The 24652-nt window shown below is 48.8% G+C and overlaps 2 protein-coding genes across 2 annotated transcripts in view; one reads left to right on the top strand and one right to left on the bottom strand.

The window, feature by feature from the left end:
- ELP4 (elongator acetyltransferase complex subunit 4) overlaps positions 1 to 3060 on the top strand; it is a 240597-nt gene extending 237537 nt beyond the window's left edge. Inside the window, exon 10 of the mRNA XM_004418554.2 lies at positions 2424 to 3060. Coding sequence (XP_004418611.2) covers positions 2424 to 2555 — 132 coding nt within the window. The 3' untranslated portion in view covers positions 2556 to 3060. The remainder of the gene's footprint in view (positions 1 to 2423) is intronic.
- Positions 3061 to 9142: 6082 nt separating this feature from the next.
- On the bottom strand, positions 9143 to 23865 carry PAX6 (paired box 6). Its single transcript, XM_014783778.2, has 10 exons — positions 23808 to 23865; positions 20232 to 20362; positions 19116 to 19331; positions 18220 to 18385; positions 14508 to 14666; positions 13965 to 14047; positions 13598 to 13748; positions 13384 to 13499; positions 10714 to 10864; positions 9143 to 9361 (listed from the first exon to the last, which is right to left on the bottom strand). Exons 1-10 carry the CDS (start codon positions 23815 to 23817, stop codon positions 9276 to 9278), a joined length of 1269 nt encoding a protein of 422 aa, XP_014639264.1. The 5' UTR covers positions 23818 to 23865; the 3' UTR covers positions 9143 to 9275.
- Between the last annotated feature and the right edge of the window lie 787 nt (positions 23866 to 24652).

The following is a 24652-nucleotide window of genomic DNA, read 5'->3' as shown; positions in this document are numbered from 1 at the left end:
CACACAAATGGTACTTGACTTTTCTTCAAAACCATTCAGCTTGAAAGATTTCCAGGCATGTCACACGTCACGTTTAGCTGCTTCTGCTGTGAAGGGCTTTTAGCCAACTGGCTCGCACTCATTGCAGAGAAGCAGAGGAGGAGAAATTTTTAGCAAATAGATAAGCTCCTGAAATAAATGGTGTTGTGCTGGTTCTGAATAAACTACCCGTTTCCTCATGTAGATTATCTGAGCAGGATGACCGTTAAGCCAAATGCATCATAAAGATAAATCAATTCTACTGTTAAGCAAATCACCATTTCTACGTGTCAGAGTCCAGTTCATTATTTAACACCCAGCCCGTCTCTGTGAAGCTCCGTCCTGCTCTCCTCCCCTCCACAAGTGCTGCTTTGTCTCCGCCTGTCCTGAGACGTGCCCGGGAGGGCGCACGTGAGGCCTCCTGTGTGCCTGCCTCCTCACTGTGGCTGGGCTGTCAGCAGCCGCCCAGTGGGGAGGGCGCTCTGTCCACATGGTCTTCAGAGCGCCTTGCTTCAAGGAGGTTCCAAATGTTGTTCACTCCAGTTGACTCCTGAACAGCCTGATCGCCATCTGACATCACCTTTGTGAGGTCCCAGCCAAAAGGAGCCCCACACGCATCTTTTTATGCTGAATGTTCTGTAAGTTTCAGACAACCTTCAGATCGTGCATGTAGCCTAGTCATTTTTCCTTTGCTTATTAGAAATAACTACAGGATCTTAAAGAAACATTAAAACTCAGACATATAATAAATGTCTCTTTCCCTCCTGCTTCCTCACAGGAACATTGGTAGAGTTAACACTACAAAGACATTCGTAACCTCAGGCTTCAGAGTTGTGCATTTCTTTTAGATTCCTGAACCTTTCACACTTTCACTTCTACCTGCAGTCCTTTCTGGAACAAAGTAGAGTATGAAGAAATGAAGGAATTATTTAAAACAAAGAAACAAAGTTGTGTTTGAGTTTTTTATGTCATTCAAGAAATAGACATTTAATTACTTAATGTGTGACAGTGTGAGTGCTAAGGATACAAATGAATAATAGTGTGTGAATATTACTACATGGATGTTACAGCCTTTCTTGACCTTTCTGACATCTTTGTTGATCATATATCTGTATAATAATATCTTTTGTCCTACAAGTATTTGCATTAGAAAGTAAGTACAGGGAAACAAATCAAGAAAGAATATTTTCATAAATTATTTTTAATGTTTTAAAATATTTTGATATCACACAGCTTGTGTTTACATGACAATAAACAAGCCTTTTATCAGGAAAGAAACTAGCCAGAACATATGTTTGTATATCACAATATTTTTACAAAAAAAAAAATGGTTCTGCCCTTTTTCATCTTAATTTTTCTTCATATTGAAGGGACTTTTCCAAATAAAGGGTTTCCGAGAGGTCACCTCCAGGTCGGTTCACCTCTGCAGGCTGTGGTCAGTCGTCAGGGGACGGCCCCTCCTGCCTTTCTTACCTTTAGCCTCCACCCCCACTCTGCACTGCACACAGCAGATGTGTTCCTTTGAGTTTGGATTTTTAGGAAACAAATCACGTGGGCTTGGGAGCACTGACAGTTAAAGGAATTTAATAGAGATCCTTTTGAAAACCGGAAAAAGTTCTTTTGAAATATGAATAGCTCTTGCTAATTACAGTAACTGTCCTGTGACGATGGTCAGAACTGAATCTGCTTAAGTCAGCCTGTATCTGCAGAAAGACAGGATGGGAGATGTTCCAAGCTACACTATTCTTTTGAAAACATGACCCAATGTCGTGCATAGTAACAAACTTACCAAGACCTGTAACAGAGGTTATAACTGACTCACCTGAGCATAGGAACAATATTGACCATTTGACTGGTATCATTTTTTTCATTATGTCAATATTTCTATGAAAATTGTAGGTTCCTACAAAAAGTATTGCCTTGAAATAGAATCATCGGGTCAACTTAATAGACAAAGGGAAATAAGCATTTGTGGGAATCCATAATTGCTGAAAAGCTATATTTGATTTTAGCATTTGGAGTCCCGGCAAAAACAAAACAAAGCCAAAAAACAACCCTGCCATTATCATGTGATGTTTTTTGATTATGTTTTTATTTGTGCATGTACGTGTTTTCATTTCTACCTAAATCAGAAAAAATCTTAATACGTTTAGGTTTGAACTCTGGAAATGTTCCACTCAGACTCCTGGCCCAGTTTGTGGAATGGCTGTATTTGTGACATCTAGCGGGAACAGGATGTGGTTACCGCGGGCTTCAGCCTGAAGAACTGTTTTAGCAGGAATTTTACATGCAAGACTAAATGCTGATCAACAGAGCATAATATTGTATTCTGAAGTGTGCTTGCAAGAGCAAAATTAATTATTTTTTTCTTCTTTCTTTCCTTCTTCTGAAATCTTCTGCCATAGCGACTGCATTTGCCTCCAGACTTGTCAGACACAGTGAGCCGCTCAAGCAAACAGGGTCTGGCAGAATCCGCCGAGCTGCGGGGCCCGGGCTGTGGCGTGATGGCCGGAGGCAAGACGCACCTGGACTTCTAATGGTTCTTCCTTAGTCTTGCTTGCAGAATTATATGACAGTCTAATTGTGATTGCTAATAGCTTATGTAAATATTTTTCTTAACGATTTGACCCTTCAACCTTGAAAAGAACAGTTAGGATTGCAAAATGAGGCCACCATTCTTCATTTTTTTAACCAACTTTTTATACATAGTCAGCAGAAACACTTTCATTTTAAAATTTGTTTTATGCCATATCCAGAGAAAATAGCTGATTTTATTTTTAAATAAAAGCAAATCAAATATCAAAATTCAAAATGCCTTACAGTGGTCATTAGTGGACGTGTATTAAGGCACTTAATTTATGATAAAGTGCATGTTACAGTGGGTGGCATATGAAACATTCTGAAATTCAAATTTGTATATGAAAAACATTTTCTCTTTATTTCTGAAAAAGTCACTTGCCACCAAAAATGCTAAGGTTTTTTAAAAAGTGAAAAATTCGTTTGCTAATATATGAAGACTATAATAAAATGAATTTGCATTTATGCAACCTGTTATTAAATTGATGAAGACAAAATAATATTTTGGGATTAAGACGCCATTAAAGATAATTAATCTCATAACTAATAGTTAATAAATATAAAGAAGTTGAGTGATGGAAAGCATAGAAAAAGAAGTTGAGAGGCCGGCCCCGTGGCTTAGCGGTTAAGTGCTCGCGCTCCGCTACTGTCGGCCCGGGTTCGGATCCCGGCGCACACTGACGCGCCGCTTCTCCGGCCATGCTGAGGCCGCGTCCCACATACAGCAACTAGAAGGACGTGCAACTATGACACACAACTATCTACTGGGGCTTTGGGGGAAAAAAAAGGAGGAGGATTGGCAATAGATGTTAGCTCAGAGCCGGTCTTCCTCAGCAAAAAGAGGAGGACTGGCATGGATGTTAGCTCAGGGCTGATCTTCCTCACACACACAAAAAAAGAAGTTGATGGTCTTCTACTTAGTAATCCTGAGCGATTGAAGTCAGCACTATGAAAGTATGTCCACAGACATAATTCAGGATTGAAATGCAAACTGACAGCTACATTGATGCCAGGACACTGGGGAAAACCACGTCTTGAAGCTTGGTGAGAGGGGTTACAGAACGTGGGTCTGAGGCAAAGGAGGCACTGCGGCCCCCTCAGATTCCATCGCACCAGGTGAGCCCTCTGTGAAGACGAACGTTGGCGGGGGCGGTGCATTTCTAACTATAGAAACATGTTGGGGATGTATACCATACTGAATCAGTTTTCATATAAAACACTAGGTTTTTGAATCATAGTTCCATATTCTCAAAGCTTTTGACAAAAGGCAAAAGTTAAAAAGTAACTTGCATATTTAAGTAGAGTCCCAACGTTTAAAAAGCTGTTTAACATTCGTTAGGAGAAAGTGAATTTCCAAAATACATTTTCAAATATGTTAGAATATTTTGAAGCAGTTATAACTAGCATTTTTAAGCAGTTTTCTTTTAATATACCACAAATTATACTTTATTTGTTCTTGACAACATTGTAGAAAACAAAGACTAGGTTTTTAAAACTGTCTAACCAACGTGATGAATGTCAGTCACTTGAAAAAAACCCACTGTAGCATAAACACATACTGTATACAGCTTTTATTCAGAATTAGAATAATTGAATCAATGACAGTGATTCGTCAGGATGTCAAATCTCTCCATCATATCCTGTCACTACCAGTTTATTTTTTGTGATCAAAATCAAAAAGACAACTATTTTGTCACCCACTATTTCATTAGTACTAAAAATCAGGTTTCTTCTATTTTTTTAGAATGTCTGGTTTATTTTTTTCACTTCTTTTAATTCGAAAGACAAATTCTTCCCCAGTTTCTTTTCAAAATAAAGTTTCAGAATTGATCTGTCAGTTAAAATTAAAGGGCTTTTATATTAAGCAAAAGTGCTTTTAAAATTTAAAGCAACTCCAGAAAATCAGTTTAGTCCAAAGATAATAAATAATGTGCAGATACTCCACAAAAGCTTTGCTCTCTCTGAAAGCATTATGAGCAATCTGAATAAACTCAAATGAATATTTTAGTCAGGTTATTATTTTAATAACTCTAACCTTTTTCTTACCATGTTGTGATTCGTTTTATACAAACACACAACGGAACAATTACATAGCATTTGACTCTGAAAAGGAAATGTGAGGTCATCAGATATGTAAACTGCTTGTCAAAAATACTTGATAGGTCACTGATTTACCTTCCTGGCTACCATGTCTGTAGAATTAATAGCCAATTGCTAGTTAGTCTGTGCTTTGCAAATAGATAAATACTATAAAAATTGAATGTGCATATTTGAACCCTTATTTTAAATATAAAAGAAATTTTTCAAACTCAGTAAAAGTGCATTTTGAACAATAATAGTACCTGGGCTTTCCAAAAATCAGATCCAAGTTCTCTTGTTCTGATTCATTAGGCAGGCTTTGTAAAAATAAGCTACTAGAAAGGGGTGTATATTTTTGTTTTCCTCGGATAAAAACCCACTCTAAAAATGTGTTTTCCTCTTTCTGGGAACATTATCGATCATCCATATGCTAATAACTTACTACATAAAAATATTGGGCCACAATAATGCTACTGTAGGTGTATAGACTATTTTGATACGTTATGAAATATACACTCTATTAACAGACTTCCAATTATCAACTTGTCTCAAAGATATAAATACCTAAGTAACAATGCCAAACATAGTATTTGAAATGTCTTCATATCTTTTAAATGTTTCTAAAACTTCTAACCCTCTCTGGTATTCATTTCTTACCATAGATTTGCCTTTCTCTAACAGGAGGTAAATATTTTGACTGCTGCAGTCCGCTCAGGTGCTGGGGTTCTAAGACCCTCTGAATTTCTTTCTAGTAGCCACCAGACAATTTCCCATTTTCTCTTCCCCTCTTCCCTTTATTCTTTATCTCCACCTCCAGCATCTGCAGATACTAACACTAGACAAAATAAAACGACTTCAAAAGGAAGCAACACTCTGCAATCAATTCCCTGTCTAATTAATTTTAAAGAATCAGACTCACGAACACACATACAGAAGGGAAGTGGGGGACCCCATTCATTCGTTCAGGCCCGTGGTGAACGTCCTTCCTAAAGGCCATGCTAATGGGCTTTGCAAAGACAGTCACCGTCAACCCCACCGAATTTAAGCAATACTAACCCTTGGGACTTACACTGCGAACTTTAAAACTGAGCAGAGAAGTCATTCAGGACTGATGCAAAAATAGAAAAATGAGGTTATTCTTGAGAAACAGAAAAGGAAAGACTTTGTGTTTGGCCTTGGTGAGCCAAACATACAGAGAAGAAAAGCATTTTTTTTTCAATCTTGTTAACAAGAAGGCCCAGAGGAGAAAGAAATAAGCAGAAGAATATAGACACCATCTAAGATGACAAAAATTCACAAAACAGAGCTGGATCTTCAAATACTGTATAAAGGAATCTTAGGAAACCTAGTTATGATTAAAAAAAAAAAAAGGAAGAAAAATTGATTATGTGAGCCACATCAAGAAGCCAGTTGCTTACCATTTAAGAGTCAGGAGGCACAGCTTTGGGGGGAAAATACTCTGAAAATTCATTGTAGTAAAAAGCATATTTTTACTCGGAGTAATTTGCATGTTTCTTACTCAGACATTCAGCTCTAATTCTGTTCACCTGGTCTCCCTAAGCCAGTCAAGTTTGGAGAATAATCACAGGCTGTTAGTCTGTGATTCTACTGAGGACATCTCTCATTGACAGTCACCCCCCGAAGATGGTGCCTCACCGTCCCCGCAGAGTTCCCATTGATAAACACAGACATATATATACCCTTCAGTAGATAAATAAGCAAAAGTAAGTTATTTCAACAATGAGTAAAAGGCTCCCTCCTGGGCGCAGGATTCCGGGCCTGCCGTGCTCTCCCCGGGAGAGTGCCTCGAGCTCCACTCACACGCACGGCTCATCCCAGGGTGAGGGCAGAAGGCAAGGCAGCCTTACGTCCTGCCGGACCAGAGGGCTTCTGCAGCCGAGCAGCCGCTTCGTCACTAAACCAGGCTGTGCCACTGCACCCCGGCAATGCTGACCCTCGGAGGACACACATACGTGCCCAAGTGCACGCATGCAGGCCCTCCGCTCCCACAACATACCCCTTCTCCCACCCAGCTCCTGCACCAAAGTGCCACACCAGATTCTCCAAAGTCTACACAACAGAGCTGGGAGCTGGCCGGCCGCCTGACCCTGGCCCAAGTCATAGCCGGTTGGAAACTGTCGCTTCTTGCAGGGACGAAGCAAGCCAGCAGCAGCTGCTGCACACGCCACACAGAGCCCTTCTCTGACAGTTCCCTGGGCGCGTGTCCCTCAGGAGTGTAGGCTGCACAATGTCGGGAGGTAGAAATATCTGCATGGGCAACTGGACCAGCAGTGCAGACGTGTGCACCCTCCACTGCAGCAGTGTGCAAGCGTGCAGTGCAGGCTGACGGTGAGAAAACCACACACACACATAGGAAACTGCAATCAACCCAGGGAGGTGTCTCTAAATGTGCAGCAACTCGGCTGGAATGAAGTTAGTTATTAATATATAGCATGCCAGAGAGTTGGATCACAATGACCTGTCACAGGTAATTCCTTAACTAGAAAACAGTAGATGTTGAGCTAGAAGGTTATCTTTTAAAGCCTCCAATTAATTTCTATATTTCTGAACATTTACCTTTGGGAATTAAAAATAAAACAAAAAAAGAGCAGAGTACAATTGAGTGGAAGTGTGTCGTGTCCCCAGTGGTTTCTGTCTGTGCAAACATTTAATTTAGACTGCCAGAGCCCCCAGCCCTTGACTGAAGTTTGCAGAAGAAAACTTAGCTACAAATGACTTACATGTTGCACAGAACAGACAGAAATAAAAGTCTCAGACAGGCCTTTTTCACCCAACAAAGGCTTATTTTTTTCCATCCTTTGCTTGGGCTCAAGCACTCCAGCCCTGCGTGCCTCCACTTTAAACATGATCAGATCTGTGCTTCACTGCAAATAACAACTGACCAACAATGGGCCCCGCTTCATAGATTTGGGAATGTTTGGCTTAAGCTGCTAATGACTGAAGGCCTTTAACTCCCACCGGCCAGCCACAGTCCGCTTTGTTGTTGTCTGTTGATATGTCTGTGCTCATTATTCCTTGACATGCAACATCCCCCTCCACCATCCACAGCTGACAGAAAGCGAGATTCCAATGGGAACAGCTGTAGTGGTTCAGTGGGGAGTGATGCCCCTCGTGCAGAGGGGAGGGAGACAGAGCAGGGCGAGGGCCCATCTGAGAAAGGTAACAGCTTTCAGAGGGTCTCGAGAAGAAATCTTCTTTTGAATATACTTCAGGGAAATCATTGTTGAAACAGGCTGACAGTGGAAATCTGCCCCAATTGAAAATGACAGCCCTAATTCAAAAGACAATGCCAAGTTAATAGCTTGTTGCATTTTTAAATTATTTCTAGACTTTGAGCTTTTGAATTAAATGGCTAACTGGGAAATGTTACCATTTTGTATGCATGTAGGGGGTAGAAATGGGCACAGATCTTCACACAGCTTTTTAAGTAGGATTTGTTTCTAACATATTTCTGATTTATGAAACTATAAGAATTATTTCTTTAAGGATTATCAGGATTTAAAATAGAGTATTATGAAAGTAACCATTGGTTTAGAATGTGTTAATCTAACGTGGAAACAAAACTGGTAACACCACACTATAAGGTTAAAAAGAAAACAGTATAATAAAGGAAGTACAAAGGCTTTGGTATGATTTTTACAATCAACAATGGTTAACTTTGATATGTAGTTGTGAACAACTGCAAAACACTTAAGTTTAAAACTCTTGCAAGCACTTTTAATTGATTAGGAATGAATTCTAGATGCACAAAGTGATTGGCCTGTGAACAGTAATACAACTATATCTAAGAACAATGAACTCTTGCTGGCCAAAAAGAAACGTATGATTGCGTGAAAATGTGTATAAAACATCTATAGAGTATTCTCGTCAAATATAAATGAAATTAACTTTATTATAGAAATCATTCTGAGGATTTCTAGGGAAGACAAATACTTACATTTGACATAAAACGAACTGGATTATATCGAAGACACGCTCTACCTTTTAGCTATCAACTTTTTTCCTCCTTGAATTTATATCTTACCCTTTTTTGCACATAAACTTCATCTGTTAACAACCTTTGGAAAACCAACAGATATTTCTTACATAAATCTAGTGCATGTTGTTCCAGGTTTAATTATATGCAAAGGAATGATACAAACTTGGAACATCAGTCCATAAACTATGAACAGATGGGTAGAAGTATTCAATATATCTTGATAAAACTCTTAATTCGTGGCAAAGCTTGTTGGTCATGGTTTCCTTTTTTTTTAACAACTTTATGACCAACACAGATCAAACATCCATCCAATCTACGTTGTTCTTTTTTTCATTATAACAGACAAATGCCCATTTACAAACCATACACCAAAATGAATAAAAGTTTGGATACCAAAATGAAGATTTGTTCCAACTGATACCGTGCCTTCTGTACACAAAGGTCCTTCTTTCGAGTCTGTCCCCGGTGTCACAATAAGGACACGACTGCAGAACTGAAGTGCTTCTAACAGCCATTTTTCTCTCCTTCCTGAACGCCCAACTGTCGTGTCCACAGTCACTGATGGAAATAACATATATCCTTTCTCTCTCTTTTTTTTTTTTTACTGTAATCTTGGCCAATATTGCGACATATCAGGTTCACTTCCAGGAACTTGAACTGGAACTGACACACCAGGGGAAATGAGTCCTAGAAGTGGATGAAAGAAACAGCCATGTAGATATTCCCTTCAAGAGACAGGCATGGAGTATGAGTTTATAGGTTAAGAAAAATATCTCTAATGCTTTCTAACATTTTAGGTGTATTTTGTGTGTGTGTGAGGAAGACCAGCTCTGAGCTAACATCCGTTGCCAATCCTCCTCTTTTTGCTGAGGAAGATTGGCCCTGGGCTAACATCCGTGGCCATCTTCCTCTACTCTATTTTTATTTATTTATTTATTTGTGTGTGTGTGTGTGTGTGTGTGTGTGTGTGTGTGTGAGAGAGAGAGAGAGAGAGAAGAAGACCAGCCCTGAGCTAACATCTGCTGCCAATCCTCCTCTTTTGCTGAGGAAGATTGGCCCTGGGCTAACATCTGTTTCCCCTCTTCCTCTACTTTATTATTATTATTGTTTTTGTGAGGAAGATCAGCCCTGTGCTAACATCTGCCAATCTTCCTCTTTTTTTTCGCTGAGGAAGACTGGCCCTGGGCTAATATCCGTGCCCATCTTCCTCCACTTTATATGGAACTTTATATGGGACACAGCATGGCTTGCCAAGCAGTGCGTCGGTGTGCACCTGGCATCCGAACCGGCGAACCCCGGGTGGCCACAGTGGAGCGCGCACATTCAACCACTTGTGCCACGGGGCCAGCCCCTATCTTCTACTTTATATGGGACGCCGCCACAGCATGGCTTGACAAGTGGTGTGTCATTTGCACCCGGGATCCGAACCTGCGAACCCCAGGCCACCAAAGAGGCCGGCCCCTTAAGTGTATTTTTAAAAAAATATTTCAAGTGTTACAAACAAAAGTAGCACCTTTAGAAACCAGAGAATATTTTTACCTATACCTATTGAATCCCAAGTCCCCCACCCAAAAGAAAACAAAAAACCCTCCAGTTGTTTGTATGTTTGGAAGTTTAGCAATAAAGCGACCTGGACACCCGGGGTGCTGCTTCTCCAGCTGCGCGTGAGAGGCACGGAGGCACCTGGTGGGCGAGGAGTTTTCCAAGGGCATTCGCCCTACAGCTCAGGCCTCACTGTCAAGCTTTGCCAACAGTATCTCAGAAAACGCAGTCTCAGGCCTTGTCTGCACATACAACCTCTATGACCACATTCAGGAAATACAACTTTGCTTTTCGTCTGTATGGTGTCGAGTTACTAACTAGCTTGACTGAATTTCCCTTTTCAACCAATTTTCCTTAGAGAAGCAAGCAAGACAGAGTTAAACACACCATCCCCCAAGGCCAGGAGGTTCTTTTTAGGTAAACTGAATGGAGGGAGATCACCTGGCAAGAGAAGCCGCAGAGGCGGCCTCTGTGCGGCCCGTGGGCGTGGCGCTCACCTGTGGACGTGGTGCCCGAGGTGCCCATGGGCTGACTGTTCATGTGTGTCTGCATGTGGGGTGGGGTGTAGGCGTCGTAACTCCGCCCGTTCACCGAAGGGCTGGTGGGCAGCATGCAGGAGTACGAGGACGTCTGGCTGGGGACCGGGGGCTGAGAGGAGAAAGGCAGCCTGTGGTCACGGAGAAACACATCACAGCCACGTCCCCAGCTCCCTCCTCCCCGGAACTCTGCCAGCAGGTCTGATCATTAAAGACGCCTTCATGGAAAGTACTGGAATTCCACGTGACAACCCTAAAATCATGCCTCCAACCAGTCCTTCCATTGGCCAAGCTAGAGTGAAGATGCCTCGAGCCAAACTAATAAGGTACTGTAAATTCAGACAGCTGTCTGGCTAGACAGTTGGCACTATCCATAAAATTAATAGGATTTTTGTCCATTTTTGTCTTGGACCTCTGCTGGCATCTTAGAGAAGCTGTAGCATGAGGCCTTCCATCAAAACACACCACTGCTTCTGCAGAGCCATCTACTTGAGAATCCAGCGGCCCCCAAACCCCACATCTCAAGCTCTGGGGGCAGAGAACAGGGGAGGTGCTCTCTGCGAAGTTTGGTTTAGGGACCAGGGGAGCCTCTCGTGGTGGGACTCACGGGATGAAAGAAGAGGAGGCAGATCAGTAATGATCTCAGGTTAGAGCCTCAGAAGTGTCAGTAAATCCCCAGTCCCCGCCTGAGAGCTAGCTGTAACTTCCTCACAGACCCAAAAACCCAGAGTGGGGCTTATCCATAAAACTGTGTTGCTCCCTTCTAAGGTGGTAGTGGGGAGGTAAACCTTTCTCCCAACTAAATAAAGAATAGAGCTGGGACAAAACCCCTTATGAGCGCTCCTGGGCTATGCCAGGGCAGCAAGCGTGGGATGAATTAACAGAAGCATTATGTCAGGAACAAGGGAGATGACGGTACTGCTCTGTTCTGCAGGCTATAGGAATGTTGAGCATTCCAAGACCCACATTCTCAGAGACGGTGACACTTGAGAGAGGGCCCAGAGGAGCACACTCACCCTTTGTGAAATGGTTGAAGATTTTGGTCAACAGGATGAACTGATGGACAGACAGACCGGCACCCCACCCACCACAAAATTCAAAGAGTAATTTTCTCTGAACAGTAGAATCATTGATAATTTTTATTTTTTTTTTGTGCTTTATGAATGTATGTATTTTTTGAATTACATAAGTTGTGTAATTTTTAAAAGTCAGTATTTGAAATAAACTGAGCCACACTAGTCTATATGTGGAAACAACCCTAAGAGAGGAGCAGTCTCTGTTTAATGGTCTGTAATGTTTTCCCATTTGCACACCGTGTCATCTTCACCGAGACCTGATGTTGCTACAATCCACAAAACTGAACAGGATGCTCGGGGGCCTTACTAACGTCCGAGGACAACTACTAACATCAGGTTCAAGGAGGCAAGCAGGCCTTGAGGGCTGTGCCAGAATTTCAGCATCTGCTTCTAATTCCCAGCATCACCTCCTCTAGGCAACCTGAATTCTGGAAAATTCCGAGGCAGTTTATCGACACCAACTAATGAGCTGTTAATCCCTTAATTTACATTAATTGCACTAAGGCCAGTAATATCCAGATGCAATAAAAATAAACGTGAATAATCCCTCTGAAGTTGTTTATCTAGCTGCTCCTATATTACTCTGAAGAATATGAAACATTTATTTTGCTGTTATTTGGATTAGAAATCCAGCAAAAGATGTTCAGTGGAGAATAAACGATCTGTGTAGCCCCAGAACTGTTTCCAGCCGGGCCTCCTGCAGGCCACCCTCACACCATCGCATCTCTAATTGTTGCACAAGCAGGAGTCCTGGGAGAGCCCCTGCAGAAGGCCCACCGCCTTCCTTCCCATCAAGGATCCATCCACTCTGAGTTCTAGCACCTGCCGCCCGCCTCACACGAAGGCACTGTGGAGGGTGGCCCTGGCACAGGGCCCAGCACGTCTGGAGGGAACACAGTGGGGCAGGTTGTCACACTGAGGGAACAGCACCAGCCTCCCAGGCAGGAGGAGCACCAGACTCACCACGGGAGTCACGGCAAAGACACTCTAGGTTTCCAGCAAACGCCTTCTACTCCTTTTTTAATCATAAGATGTAGAAAGAAAACTAGCTTTTCCTCTATGTTAGGTATATCTGGCTGTGCAAACGTGAATCCCATTTCTGACCCCTTTTTCTTCCTCACTAGTGTGTCACATACACCCTGAATACTGTCCGAAATGCACACGCAGATCACATATTCATTAAGGTGAACACACCAATATAAACCCAAATTTCATGGATACCAACCCCTCACCGTCTAATACCGTGCCTGCACTATGACCATTTTCTGGTACAAGATTCCCTGGCACCTGAAACATGCCCCATTCCCACCCACATCATCAAGCCAACATTCTCTATGAGCAAAAGGCAGATCAACCTGACCGAACATCAGGCTTTTGGGTTTTTATGGACATGAATCCATCAATCAATTAAAAGACTAGAGTGACTGTTTTCATCACGGACGGACGTGACTGGTCGGGCCAACCACTGCCGTGAGAAAGGCCCCGGGGCGCGTGCATGGCAGCGAGGTCTCAAGCCCCATCCGCCCGTCAGGCGGGCGGCGCCGGCCCCACTTACTTGCATAGGCAGGTTATTCGCCATGGTGAAGCTGGGCATGGGCGGCAGGGCGCTGTAGGAGTTCGTGAGGGCCGTGTCTGTTCGGCCCAACATGGAGCCCGAGGTGAAGGAGGACACTGCAGGGAGAGGGACACGACAGACAGTCACGGCGCGTCAGGGCCGAGGGCAAACAGGTGCAGACACACAGGGTGGTGGCATGAAGATCCCACATTACCGGGCGTGCTGGGTTGTGGGATTGGCTGGTAGACGCTGGTGCTGAAGCTGCTGCTGATGGGAATGTGACTAGGCGTGGTGCTGGCCTGTCTCCTCTGGTTCCGCAGCTTCTCTTCTCTTCTCCATTTGGCCCTTCGATTAGAAAACCACACCTGGAAGTCAGATGGAACAGGTTAGCCCTGTGCCCACTGCCGGCTCAACCCCACCCCTGGCTCTTCCACTGTCCCCTCCTCCCCCAGAAAGGTATTCAGGGGACTGAACCTGCTACTATTCGTATAGACAAACGGCGTTCCTTAGAAGCACCATTGTCCCTAGAAAAGGCAGACGGTATGAGTCACAAAGAAGGAGACCACACAGTCCCTGGGTACCTGTATCCTTGCTTCAGGTAGGTCTATTTTGGCTGCTAGTCTTTCTCGGGCAAACACATCTGGATAATGGGTTCTCTCAAACTCTGAAAGAGTAAGTTGAGTTTTCTATGTTGTGCCAGAACTACACAAAATGTGTCAACCCAGCCCTGGATCAAGCTGGTCCCCACCTCCCCACTTCCATCACCTCCAGCCAGTTCCCTTTGAAATGCTGCTACTGTCAGCACTGACTGTACTTGGAAGAAGGATCCCACCAGAACCAAGTTAAATTTCCTTAGGAATGACAGTCATTCAAGGATGCTTCTGTGGCCTGAATTAGCCATATCATCATTTTTTCTGTATGACAAGTCAGACTAGTCTTTGAATTACTGGTACGTGAAAAGAAGAAAGAAAACACACACACACTGAAAAGATGCCCAGGGGAAAAAAAAAAAAAAGACCTTTTCAGCCTTCTGTGCAAAGGGCCCTGGCTGAATTTAGCCCTTTGTACTGAAGGTGTGCCATTACTTTGATTTACTGCTTCTCTACTTTGAAAACCCCCATCACCTTTCTCCAGGGCCTCAATCTGCTCTTGGGTGAAGGATGTTCTATTTCTCTGCAGCTTCCGCTTCAGCTGAAGTCGCATTTGGGCCTCATCGGAATCTTCTCCGTTGGAACTGATGGAGTTGGTATTCTCTCCCCCTCCTTCCTGTTGCTGGCAGCCATCTGGAACAAAAAGAATAGGACGGTAAGAGAAATTCGGAATAACTCGGAGCCTCCAAAAGGGGCCCGGTATAGCCATAAGCCCCAACGCAGTATATTCTGACAGTCTCACCAAGACATGCCCAAGGTAACGAAGTACAGCCTTCTTTCAACACAAGACCTTAGTGACACCCGGGACCTGACTACCATTTCCTTTTTTCTGTTTTTATCAAGATGAGACTGCACAGTATACACACTTACAGAGTGGCATTTCTTTGAATGACGGAACAGCTGAAGTTTCCAATTAACACAATCTCTCATAAGCAACCTGGACTCCCCAGTGCCTCCCAGTTCCCTCTCCCTATGGAATTTATTTACCTATGGCGGTGTTGGGAAAACAGAAGAGTGATGTTCAAGATCTCAGCTGATCTATAGTCCGTAATTCCTATCTAATCAATTAGATGTTGATAGGTTTGTAGAAAATGCTATTAAGAAACCAAACCAAGCTTGTAATCTTTTAAAAAAATATTTATCTAGTTTTTATTTGAATTCTGCACAGTCAATTTCATTTTAAAGGTTGTGAATTTAGAAGTGCTCGCATTGTTCTGCAGTTTTATTCAACTATTGTATGAGTGTGCTTTGCCTTGACACCTATTACGAGCACAGCTGTAATTATATCATCACCAAGAACAGGCTATAATTGCTGAAAATGGAATTTTATATTTAGATAAAAGGACTGTCCATTCTTTGTAATGTGTTGCACCAGAAAAAAGTAAGAATTCTTTTAAATTTTTAACGTGTAATTTTAAAAAAGAAATAGTAGCGAGTTCACTAACTAGCTAAATACGCTACACTGCAGCTGAAACCTTGGCACATCATTTAAGCGGTACGTTTTTAATTAGAGCATTTCCCCCACTTTTAATGTAATTTCTATCATTAATGATCAACGGGGGAAAGTTTGATTGTTTTCCCCGCTGCCTGGAGGGCAGGACGAGCACCGGGGCTGCTGTCCCCGTGCCCGTCGTGCTCAGGGGCCCCAGCCCGTCTGAAGGGGCCGGGCATGGCCGGCCGGTCCTCAGCCCCCGAGGGACAGGCCCCCCGGACCCTGGCCGCGGGGCGGCCGCCAGCGGGAAGGCCCGCCAGGAATATCGTTTATAACCCGAGACAAAGGCCGCTTCTTCAAAGGCTCCGCAACGGTGACAGGATCTAGTGGGATCTTTTCAGGACCTCTGAAACGCTTTAAACCCCACCTTCTCCCCCCTTCCAACAGGCGGATCCGCCGGCTCTGGCCACCATATGGGCCCTCGGCGATCTATTGAGATGACCACCAGCGCTTGAATAGCGCGGGGCCCCTTTCAGGCCGCACAAAGCCCGGCCCGTAAGGGAAACCATTAAACTCCCGGGCAGGAGCGTCGGCAAACTTTCGTGGGCAGAATTTCGAGGCCACAAAGACGCGCACAACAAAAGGATCCTCCGCAGGCGTGCAGCGGCCGCATTGTGCGGCGGGGCCGGTCGACAGACTCCGCGGGGCAGTGTGTTAACCCCGGCTCGGCCGTCATTAATCACTGTCCGCGGGGCCGCCGCCGGGCGCGGGCGGGCGGGCGGGCGGGGGCGAGGGCGGCCCGGGGCGGCCCGGGGGCCCACGCAGCAGAGCGCGCGGGGGCCCACAGCGCGAGGGCACGCAGCGGGCAGGCCTCGCCCCGCGGCCGAGGGGTCGGGCCTGAGCGGGCACGCGCGGCCGAGCTGACGGGCGTCCCCCTGACGCGGGCCGCCGCGCGGCGCGAGCGCCTCAGACACCGGGCCGAGGGGCGCGGGCGCTGCTCGGGGAGAGCAGAGCGACGGCGGCCGGCCCGCCCGGGGGGCACTCCGCCCGCCCTCCAGGGGCGCCCGCGCCCTCTCCGGAACGTTGGCTCCCGCTCGTCAGAGCCGCCGCGCTCGGGGTAGGACGCGACACGGCGCCCCGCCGCCCCCCGCGCGGTCCGCACGCGCACGCTTCACACGCGCCTCACACGCACACGTTCCTTCTCACAGTCACACACGCATTTTCACACTCTCACACTTACACATGCGCGTTCCCACACGCAGTCCACATTTTCACACACATCCACTCACTCTCACAGGCACATTTGCACACATACACACGATGTCACACGCAGTTTCTCACACGCACGTCCACACATTTTCACATTCACTCAGATTGTCACATGCACATTTACACACTTTCACACGCCTTCTCACGCACTTTCACGTACGCATTCTCGCATTCACATATTCTCACACCCTCACACACGCACGTTCACACACGCACGTTCACACGCGCACGCAGGCGCCGTCGGTGAGGAGAGCTCCGTCGGGGCAGGAGGGAGGCGGAGCGGCCCCTCAGGCCGGTGGCGAGAGGTCAGGCTGGCGCCCTGTTTCCGTGGTGGACTCAGCGCCCACCCATCGGGCTTGCACGGGAGCCGGTGCTCCAGGGCCGCTGTCCGGGCGGACAGGCAGGGGGACGGGGCGGGACGTGGGTCCTGGAGGAAGGACGGGGCGGGTCAGCGGACGGGCCCACGGGCCCCACAGGCCCGGCGTGCGGGGGTCCCCGGGGCCGCCGTCCTGCCTCCCGCCAGCCCCTCAGAGCCCGCCCGCCTGCGGCTCCGGCCGGACGCTCGGCCCGGGGTGGCGGGGGGAGGGGCGTGGACCCTCGGGCCACCTGTGGGGGCGGGTCTTTCCTCCGAGGGCGGCGAGGCCGGAGCCGCGGACCCACGGCCGGACCGGGGGCCTCGGGGCGCGGCCGGGGGCGCCGCCCCCTCCTCCCGGGGTCCGTCCCGATTGTTCGCGGCTCCGGCACTGACGCGTCTAATTGGCACTCGGTGCCGAGTCGTGTCCAGAGGTCTCTTGTGGAACATTCCTACAGCTGTCTCCGTCAGCGAGACGCTCATTCATGTCGCCTTAATGAGAAACAAAACGCTCTCTAATGAGCAATTACGGGCGACAGGGTTGTTCCCGGAACAAATTCTAGCGGGCGACGCAGCATCCTTTGTAGGACGGTTCGCGTTCTGCTGCGACGCGCGCGCGGCCGTCGGCGCCGAGCGGGCAGCGGGCAGGTCCGGCCCGGCCGCTCTCCGCCCGTGAGCCCCTCGGCGCGGGCGAGCGCCACGCACCGCCGCACCTCACGCCGGGCGCGCGGGGCGCGGCCCACGGCGGCCCCGGCCGAGCTCGGGGGAGCGCTCGCGGCGCCGGCCCGTCGGCGCCCCGCTGCGCAGGCGGGGCGGGGCGCGGAGACCAGGGCGCCCGCGGTCTCGCGTGCGCAGGCGGACTCCGCGCGTCGTCAGCAGAGGTGCAGCGGCCCACGCCTGCCGCTCTTGCACGCGCGCACCAGTCACGCTCACGCTGCTCCTGGCGCACACAAGCCTCGGCCGCCCGGCCAGCGAACGCACGGCAGACCTGCTCCCCGCGCCAGCCAGCGCGTCCCGAGCCTCCGGAGCGCGCCGCACCCCGGGCCCAGCAGCCGGGACAGCGGACAGGGGGAAGAGACGGCGCGGGCAGGGCTGCATTCACGGAGCCTTGTGCGGACAGGTGCTTGGTTTACCTTGCGCAGGCTGCCCGGGCACCGAGGTCCCCGGATACCAACCCGGGCGGGTGCCCCAGGTGCCGGTCTGCCCGTTCAACATCCTCAGTTTATCATACATGCCGTCTGCGCCCATCTGTTGCTTTTCGCTAGCCAGGTTGCGAAGAACTCTGTTTATTGATGACACCTGCAAATCAAACCAAAATCAAACCAAATGGTGGCGCCTCCTCAACACACGGTCCCGTTGTAAGCCCCCATCTCAGCATGCCCACGCCCTTAAAGAACGACCCTTAACCCTTTAAAAAACTCCCAGCCATCCTGGGACAGTGGGTGAATTTGCAGAGACATGGTGGACAGAATGACAGCCATCACTTTGGGCATGGAAACTGAGTTGGGTTGGGTAGACAACTGGGGGTGGGGCGTGTTTCCTTTACCGTTGCTAGTTGTCTCTGGTGACCTAACTCACGTGGTTGCTTTCTTTGTTAAAAGATTTCCCCCCCAAAAAGATTTAGACTTGGTTTACAGCTTTCTTTCATTTTGTTTTATATTAGAGCAGAAATGGATGTTTAATGCCTGAAGGAAGGTTCAGGCAGGCATATATGGAGGAGGTTAGAATCTGGTTTTCATTTTCATTTTGCTTCTTGACTCAAGTGCCTTTCCTGGGGGGGTGGCCTCCGATCTCTACTTTGCAGCATGCAAATGAGATGAACAACTCCCCACACTTGACTCCCATTTTCCCAAAGGTCAAAGAAAGGTCAAGGTGCTCCTCTCAACACCCCCAGGTACACAGGAGACATAGGTGGAGCAGGGAGGAGATAGAGAAAGACACCAGCAGGGAGGAGGTGAAGAAAGAGATGGAAAACAGGAGAGAGCACGGAGCTTAGGGCAGGGAGGGGAAATGTTCTCAGTGAACTTACACTTGGTATGTTATCGTTGGTACAGACCCCCTCGGACAGTAATCTGTCTCGGATTTCCCAAGCAAAGATGGACGGGCACTCCCGCTTATACTGGGCTATTTTGCTTACAACTTCTGGAGTCGCTACTCTCGGTTTACTACCACCGATTGCCCTGGGTCTGATGGAGCCAGTCTCGTAATACCTGCCCAGAATTTTACTCACACATCCGTTGGACACCTGCATAGGGGAAGTGGACAGAAAACCACATTATTAATAATTTCAAGACAAAAATAAAATTGTTTAAGTATGCATTAAACAATGACAAGCTTACGTTTTGATTGTCCAGCACTTGGACTTTTGCATCTGCATGGGTCTATAACACAAAAATATACCTTCAATGGTACGAGAACTTACTGTAGAGAGCTTTTTTCTTAAAATTACATTTGTAGCCCTAAAAACTACAAATATGATGATACTTTCAAACAGTTTGAACTAAAAAATCTAAGTTTTTTTTTTTAAAAAAAACTGTTGTCTTAAACATTGCCTGAAGATGCATCAAAACGAAGTCAGATTAATTTTTTTGGTGCTCACCTGGCTTAAAATGGTGTTATGTTTTAATGAGCAAATGGGAAAAATAAACTGAATTTTTACTTATTTTTCCTTTAAAAATATGCCCAATTGAGTAATGTGAGTTAGGGAGGAGGGGAAATAGCATGTCTTTTTTAATCAATAAATCTTCATCAATATGAAGAAATCAAATAAATATCTCAAAATCTGAGGTAAACATGGGATGAGGGGGAGGGGAATGAAATTATGCCAGTTTATATAACGCATTTTATTATAGTTCATAAACTGTTACCACAATGAATGTTTTCACCAAATGAAGAGAGAAAGATGTTGGCTTTTCTTAATATTCACAGACAATTTTTTTTCTTAAGCAGATGAGTTATCTTATGTGACTGACCCAGGTTGAAAGAGAAAGGGAAGGATGGTGGAGGAGAGGCAAAGAGGGAAGGCAGAGGGGTGGCGACTGGGGTGGGGGTCCACAATCGGCAGCGTTTACAGTAAGAGATGAAGAGAGGGCGTTGAGAGTGGAGGGCCGCGGGGGCGGCGAGGGGGTGGCGCCGGGAGCATCACCTGCAGAATTCGGGAAATGTCGCACGGCCGGGCCCCGCTGTGAGCTAGCTCTACGATCTTCTGCCGGGTGGAGTCCGGCAGTGGCCGCCCGTTGACAAAGACACCACCGAGCTGGTTCACTCCGCTGTGACCTGAAGAAAGGGAGAGGAGAGCAGAGCAGAGTGGACAGGAGAGGAAGAAGAGGAAAGAGAAAGGAAGAGGAAGAAGAGGAGGAAGGAGGAGGAGAGAAGACAACCACAATGCATCCTTAGCTCCCTGCCAACTTGTGCCAACCTCCCAGGTCAGGTCCCTGCTCTTGATCACAAATGACCACAGGACCACACAGCCATGCAGGGCACCAGGCAGCCCAACCTCACACACAGCCGTGCTCCGGCCCACCCGACTGCAGAAGCACCATACAGACATATGCCAAGGAGCAAGAACACACACACCTCACTACCACCGTCACCCAGCAGTGCCCCCAGCCCACTGCCCCTCTTCATAGACACCCCAGCCAGCCTCTGAACCCGCAAGGTGCCAAGAATCCGCTCAAAAAATATCCTCCTGAAGATCCCTTCTGAGTGTCACGGCAAACTGTAGGGTCTCCAGAACCCACACTGAATCTGCAAGGTTTCCGCATTGTTGGAACTGTGATAGCAAATCCCACAGCCCTGCCGCGCTCCCTTGCACGCTAGAGTCCAGAAACGTTTGTTGTCACACTCCAAACTCTGGCAAAGGCACGGCACGACCATTGGGATTTAAAAAAAAAGAACAGAAGAGATGGGAAAGGAGTAGAGAAGAACCAGAACAGCATAGCATCTCTTTGGCTAGTGAACCCAACCTGGGTTTCAGCGCCTGCAACTGCAGGGTGAGGGTCTGAGCCCCAGATCGGCTCCAACCACCAAGTAGTCCGGCAGCAGCCGTGGGGCCGAGAGCTGGGAGTCTGTCCGCACCCGCCACAGCTCGCTTCACTTCCGCTGCTAAACTCAGCCCTCCCCACAGCAAAGGACAGATAGCAGCAAAAATTAAAAATCGAAAAGGAAAAGACCACACCACAGTGTCCCCCATCCCTCCTTCATCTCATCTCACAACCTCACCCCATTGTCTAATCTTACAAAACAGGGAGAGGGAGGTAGCACCCCTCTGTAGCCCCCTCCCCGGGAACCACAGGCACAAATAAAGCCAATTGCCAAATTCCACTTCTTTAAAAATCTCCAACCTGCAGCCCCAACTCCAGAAAGCAGCCTTCCTGGAGAAGATGTGGCTCCCTGCTCTCCTCTCCTCTCCTTGGAGCCTCTGATAAATTGACTCCAGGAGCCTGAGCTTCTTAGCAATAAATAAGCTCCAAATATAGAAGAGGGGGGAAAATATGATGAGCCTCTCTGACATTTGTCTTTAAAATAAAACTAGCTGCACGTCAAGTTTGAGCTTAATTTCTGGAAATAGGCGGAAGTCGCTCCGGATCATGCATGGAAGGCTAATTGAAAAGATCAGTCGGGGCGCTTGTGGCGGCCTTGTCACTTTGTGACAGTGCTCCGCTCCGGGAAATTGCATCGTCACGACAAACGGGACCGTGATAAAACGACCCTTTCCGTCCCTATTTGTAGATCACTCAGACGAGATTGAACTGCGCTTGTCTCCCCTTCGAGGGGAGCCGCGTTTTCAGTGTAGCCGGAGGCCTGTGGGGGGGGGGCCGGAGCCTCAATTCGATGAGAAGTGACAAGCGTTGGGGGATCTGGGCTCCGGCCGGGCCAGCGCGAGGAGCGGGGACAACGCGGGGACACCGCTCCGGCAGCAGAGCCACGCCTGCTCGGCGCTTCTTCCGGATCCCCCGTCCCCTCGCTGCCCGCCGCGGCCTAGCAGGACCCATCCGCGCGCCAGCCCCGGAGCCGCCTCTGGCAGAGGGAGCCTTCCCGGAGAGACCGAGACGTTCCCCAACTTCACGCCCGGCCTGGGCATCTCCCAGTCCATGAACGCCCCGGCCTGCGCGGCCGCCTAACCCTGGCCTTCCCTCCTCCTCCTGCAAAAACCGGGCGCGCCCCTCCGCACGACCGCGGCGGGGGCTCCCCGAGACGCGGGCCAGGCCGTCTCGCCAGCATCGAAGTGGCAGCGAGGACGCGCGGCTCTAAGCGCCCCTGCAGAGGTTAAGCCTCAATCATTGTGTCCCTTCCCTAGGGACGGCTGGCGCTCTCGCCCAGTGGCGATGATTATGCTCCTAGAATTCGACCGCGAAGCATCTAATAGGAAAACATATGGTGTCAATTTGGATGCTCTGCGCCTCGCGCACACCCGGGAGCGAGCGGCACAAAGCCCCACAGGCCGGCTCGCGACCCTGAGCGCCGCGGGGCTGGCCGGCCAGGCCGCAGCAGCAAACGCTCCGCGCTGCTCCGGGCCGGCCCCCGAGAGCCTGCGGCGGGGGAGCCTGAGCCGCAGGGGAGAAGCCGGCAGCCAGGAGGGGTGGGCAAAGCCTTCCCCTCGCCAAGGAGGGTGCCTCCCGGGCCAAACTCCGGGGCCTGGCACGTTCTGCACAACTAACCTGCCTTAAAGCTCGCCGCCTTTGCGCCCTCTCCTGCGCATCTCGCCCACCGGCCGCGGAAGCACCAGGGGGCTGCTAGCGCTTCCAGGACAGATGGCTCGGGCGCCAGGGCCCCTCCTTGTCTGCAGTTCGGCAAGGGGCGGCTGCTGGATGACTTAGGCCTTTCGGCACTCCTGCTACAGCTCAGTCCTTAAACCGCGTCCAGGCTCCGCACCTCAACCCGGGCCTAGTTTCACTGGGCCTCCAGGCTCCCAGGCCCGGCCTCCAGACTAGCCCTGCCACGTGCCAGCCCCCACGGACTGAGCAGGAAGGTGGGCTGGGGGCCCAAGGGGCCTGGACAGAAGGAGAATGGGAGGCCGAAGAGCCCGGCAATCAAACGCACTGCGGGCCGGAGAGACCCGGACCCACAATAGTTGCAGCTACCAGGGCAGGGCTTCCTCCACTCCTTGGTTCGACCCCCACTCTACCTAGCGCTGAGAGCACCATTCCAGCCCCATGGTGCGAGTTTACCCCCTCCACCCAACGGCAGGCCTGGGTGCCCGCTCCCCTCTCCTTCTGGGCCCCTGACTGGGGGGGGGAGGGGAGGAGCTGCCCTGAGAGTAACTGGGGGAGGGGATCTTCCCCCACTCTCCTGGACGGTGGAGACGTTCAGTCCGGGCTGAGCCCAAAGGGGCCTCCTTCTTCTCGCGCAGCCAGGAGAAGCCTCGCCCGCCCTGCTCAGCCCAGCCCCTCTCTCTGGGGTCAGAGCCCGGGCAGGGGCGGGGAGGGGGTGTGAGTTACAGGATTTGGGGGGATGGGGTTTCTCTCCCTCAGCTTTGCAAACTCAAGCGGGCTGCTCTGAAGGGCCCAGCCCCTGTTCTTCCAGGGACGAGAACAGCCGCGCAAACGCCCTCCCCTCTCGGGTTGCAGTGCGCTGAGGGGGCCCAGCCGCCTCAGGTCCCCGGGCCTCTTTCCTCGCGGGCGACCTGGCCAGCACCGACACCGCGAACCTCTGCGCCCTCCCCTGACCCACCGGTCCGCGCTCCCCAGCCCGCAGTCTGAGAATGACCAGAGGCACTTACTGTTCTGCATGCTGGCGCTGGCTGGGGGCCTCGGGGTCCCACGGGGCTCGAAACTGGGGCTCTGTTAGCAAAAGTATAGGTGTCAATCCCGGCCCGCGCCAGGTGCGCCTCCCTCCCGACAGAGGATGCCCTGGAGCCGGGACAGGAGAATGCCCCTTCTGTAGGAAATGATGATCCACTCAGTCTCGTGGGGTGATCTGAGGGTCATCCAGCTCCGCCCTCCAATGCATGCAAAGTCTACCCTTTGGGCTACAAATAAGATTCCAATATTCCCAATCTGTTTCCCCCAAATCTCTTAGTAGTTAACCCTTTAATCAGGAGAAATGATGAGTCCATTTTGAATTTTTTCTTCTATCTGAACAACAGTGAAGAAGGCTTCTGATTCTTTCGTGTTTTGGACCCCAAAACAGCCACCACAGAACTTGCCTGAAATCTGGGATGTCTGTCCACTCTTACAATAAAAGGTCTCACGCATCTGCGCACCCCTAGTTAAGTCTTCCCCCTAAGACAAAACAGAAAGAAAGATTGGTCAAACTGTGGCTCAAAAGCAAAGGCCCATGGGCTCTAGAGCCACACTCTCAGGAGTAAAAAAATGCATCTAGGGCCTAAACTGCCATGAAACCCCAACTCCCAGAGTTACACCCATATTTCCAGTGGCCTCTCCTACAGAAGTCCCCACCTTTTGGAAGTGGCTGCACTGGCCTGGCTTGGGATAATTGGAGAATCTGACAAGTTGGGACCCCATTTTGCAAAAATATCAAGAAGCAGGGAAAGGGGAGGACAGAGAGAAACAGTGGGGTGAGGGGTGGAGGCCAATGACTAATACCTGAGGTTCAGAGGTGAGG

Source organism: Ceratotherium simum, chromosome 7 (genome assembly GCF_057802395.1).
Source record: "Ceratotherium simum simum isolate JZ-2026a chromosome 7, ASM5780239v1, whole genome shotgun sequence".
NCBI classification, from domain to species: Eukaryota; Metazoa; Chordata; class Mammalia; order Perissodactyla; family Rhinocerotidae; genus Ceratotherium; species Ceratotherium simum.
The sequence above is the reverse complement of the archived record's forward strand: the minus strand, read 5'-3'. Positions and strand labels throughout refer to the sequence as shown.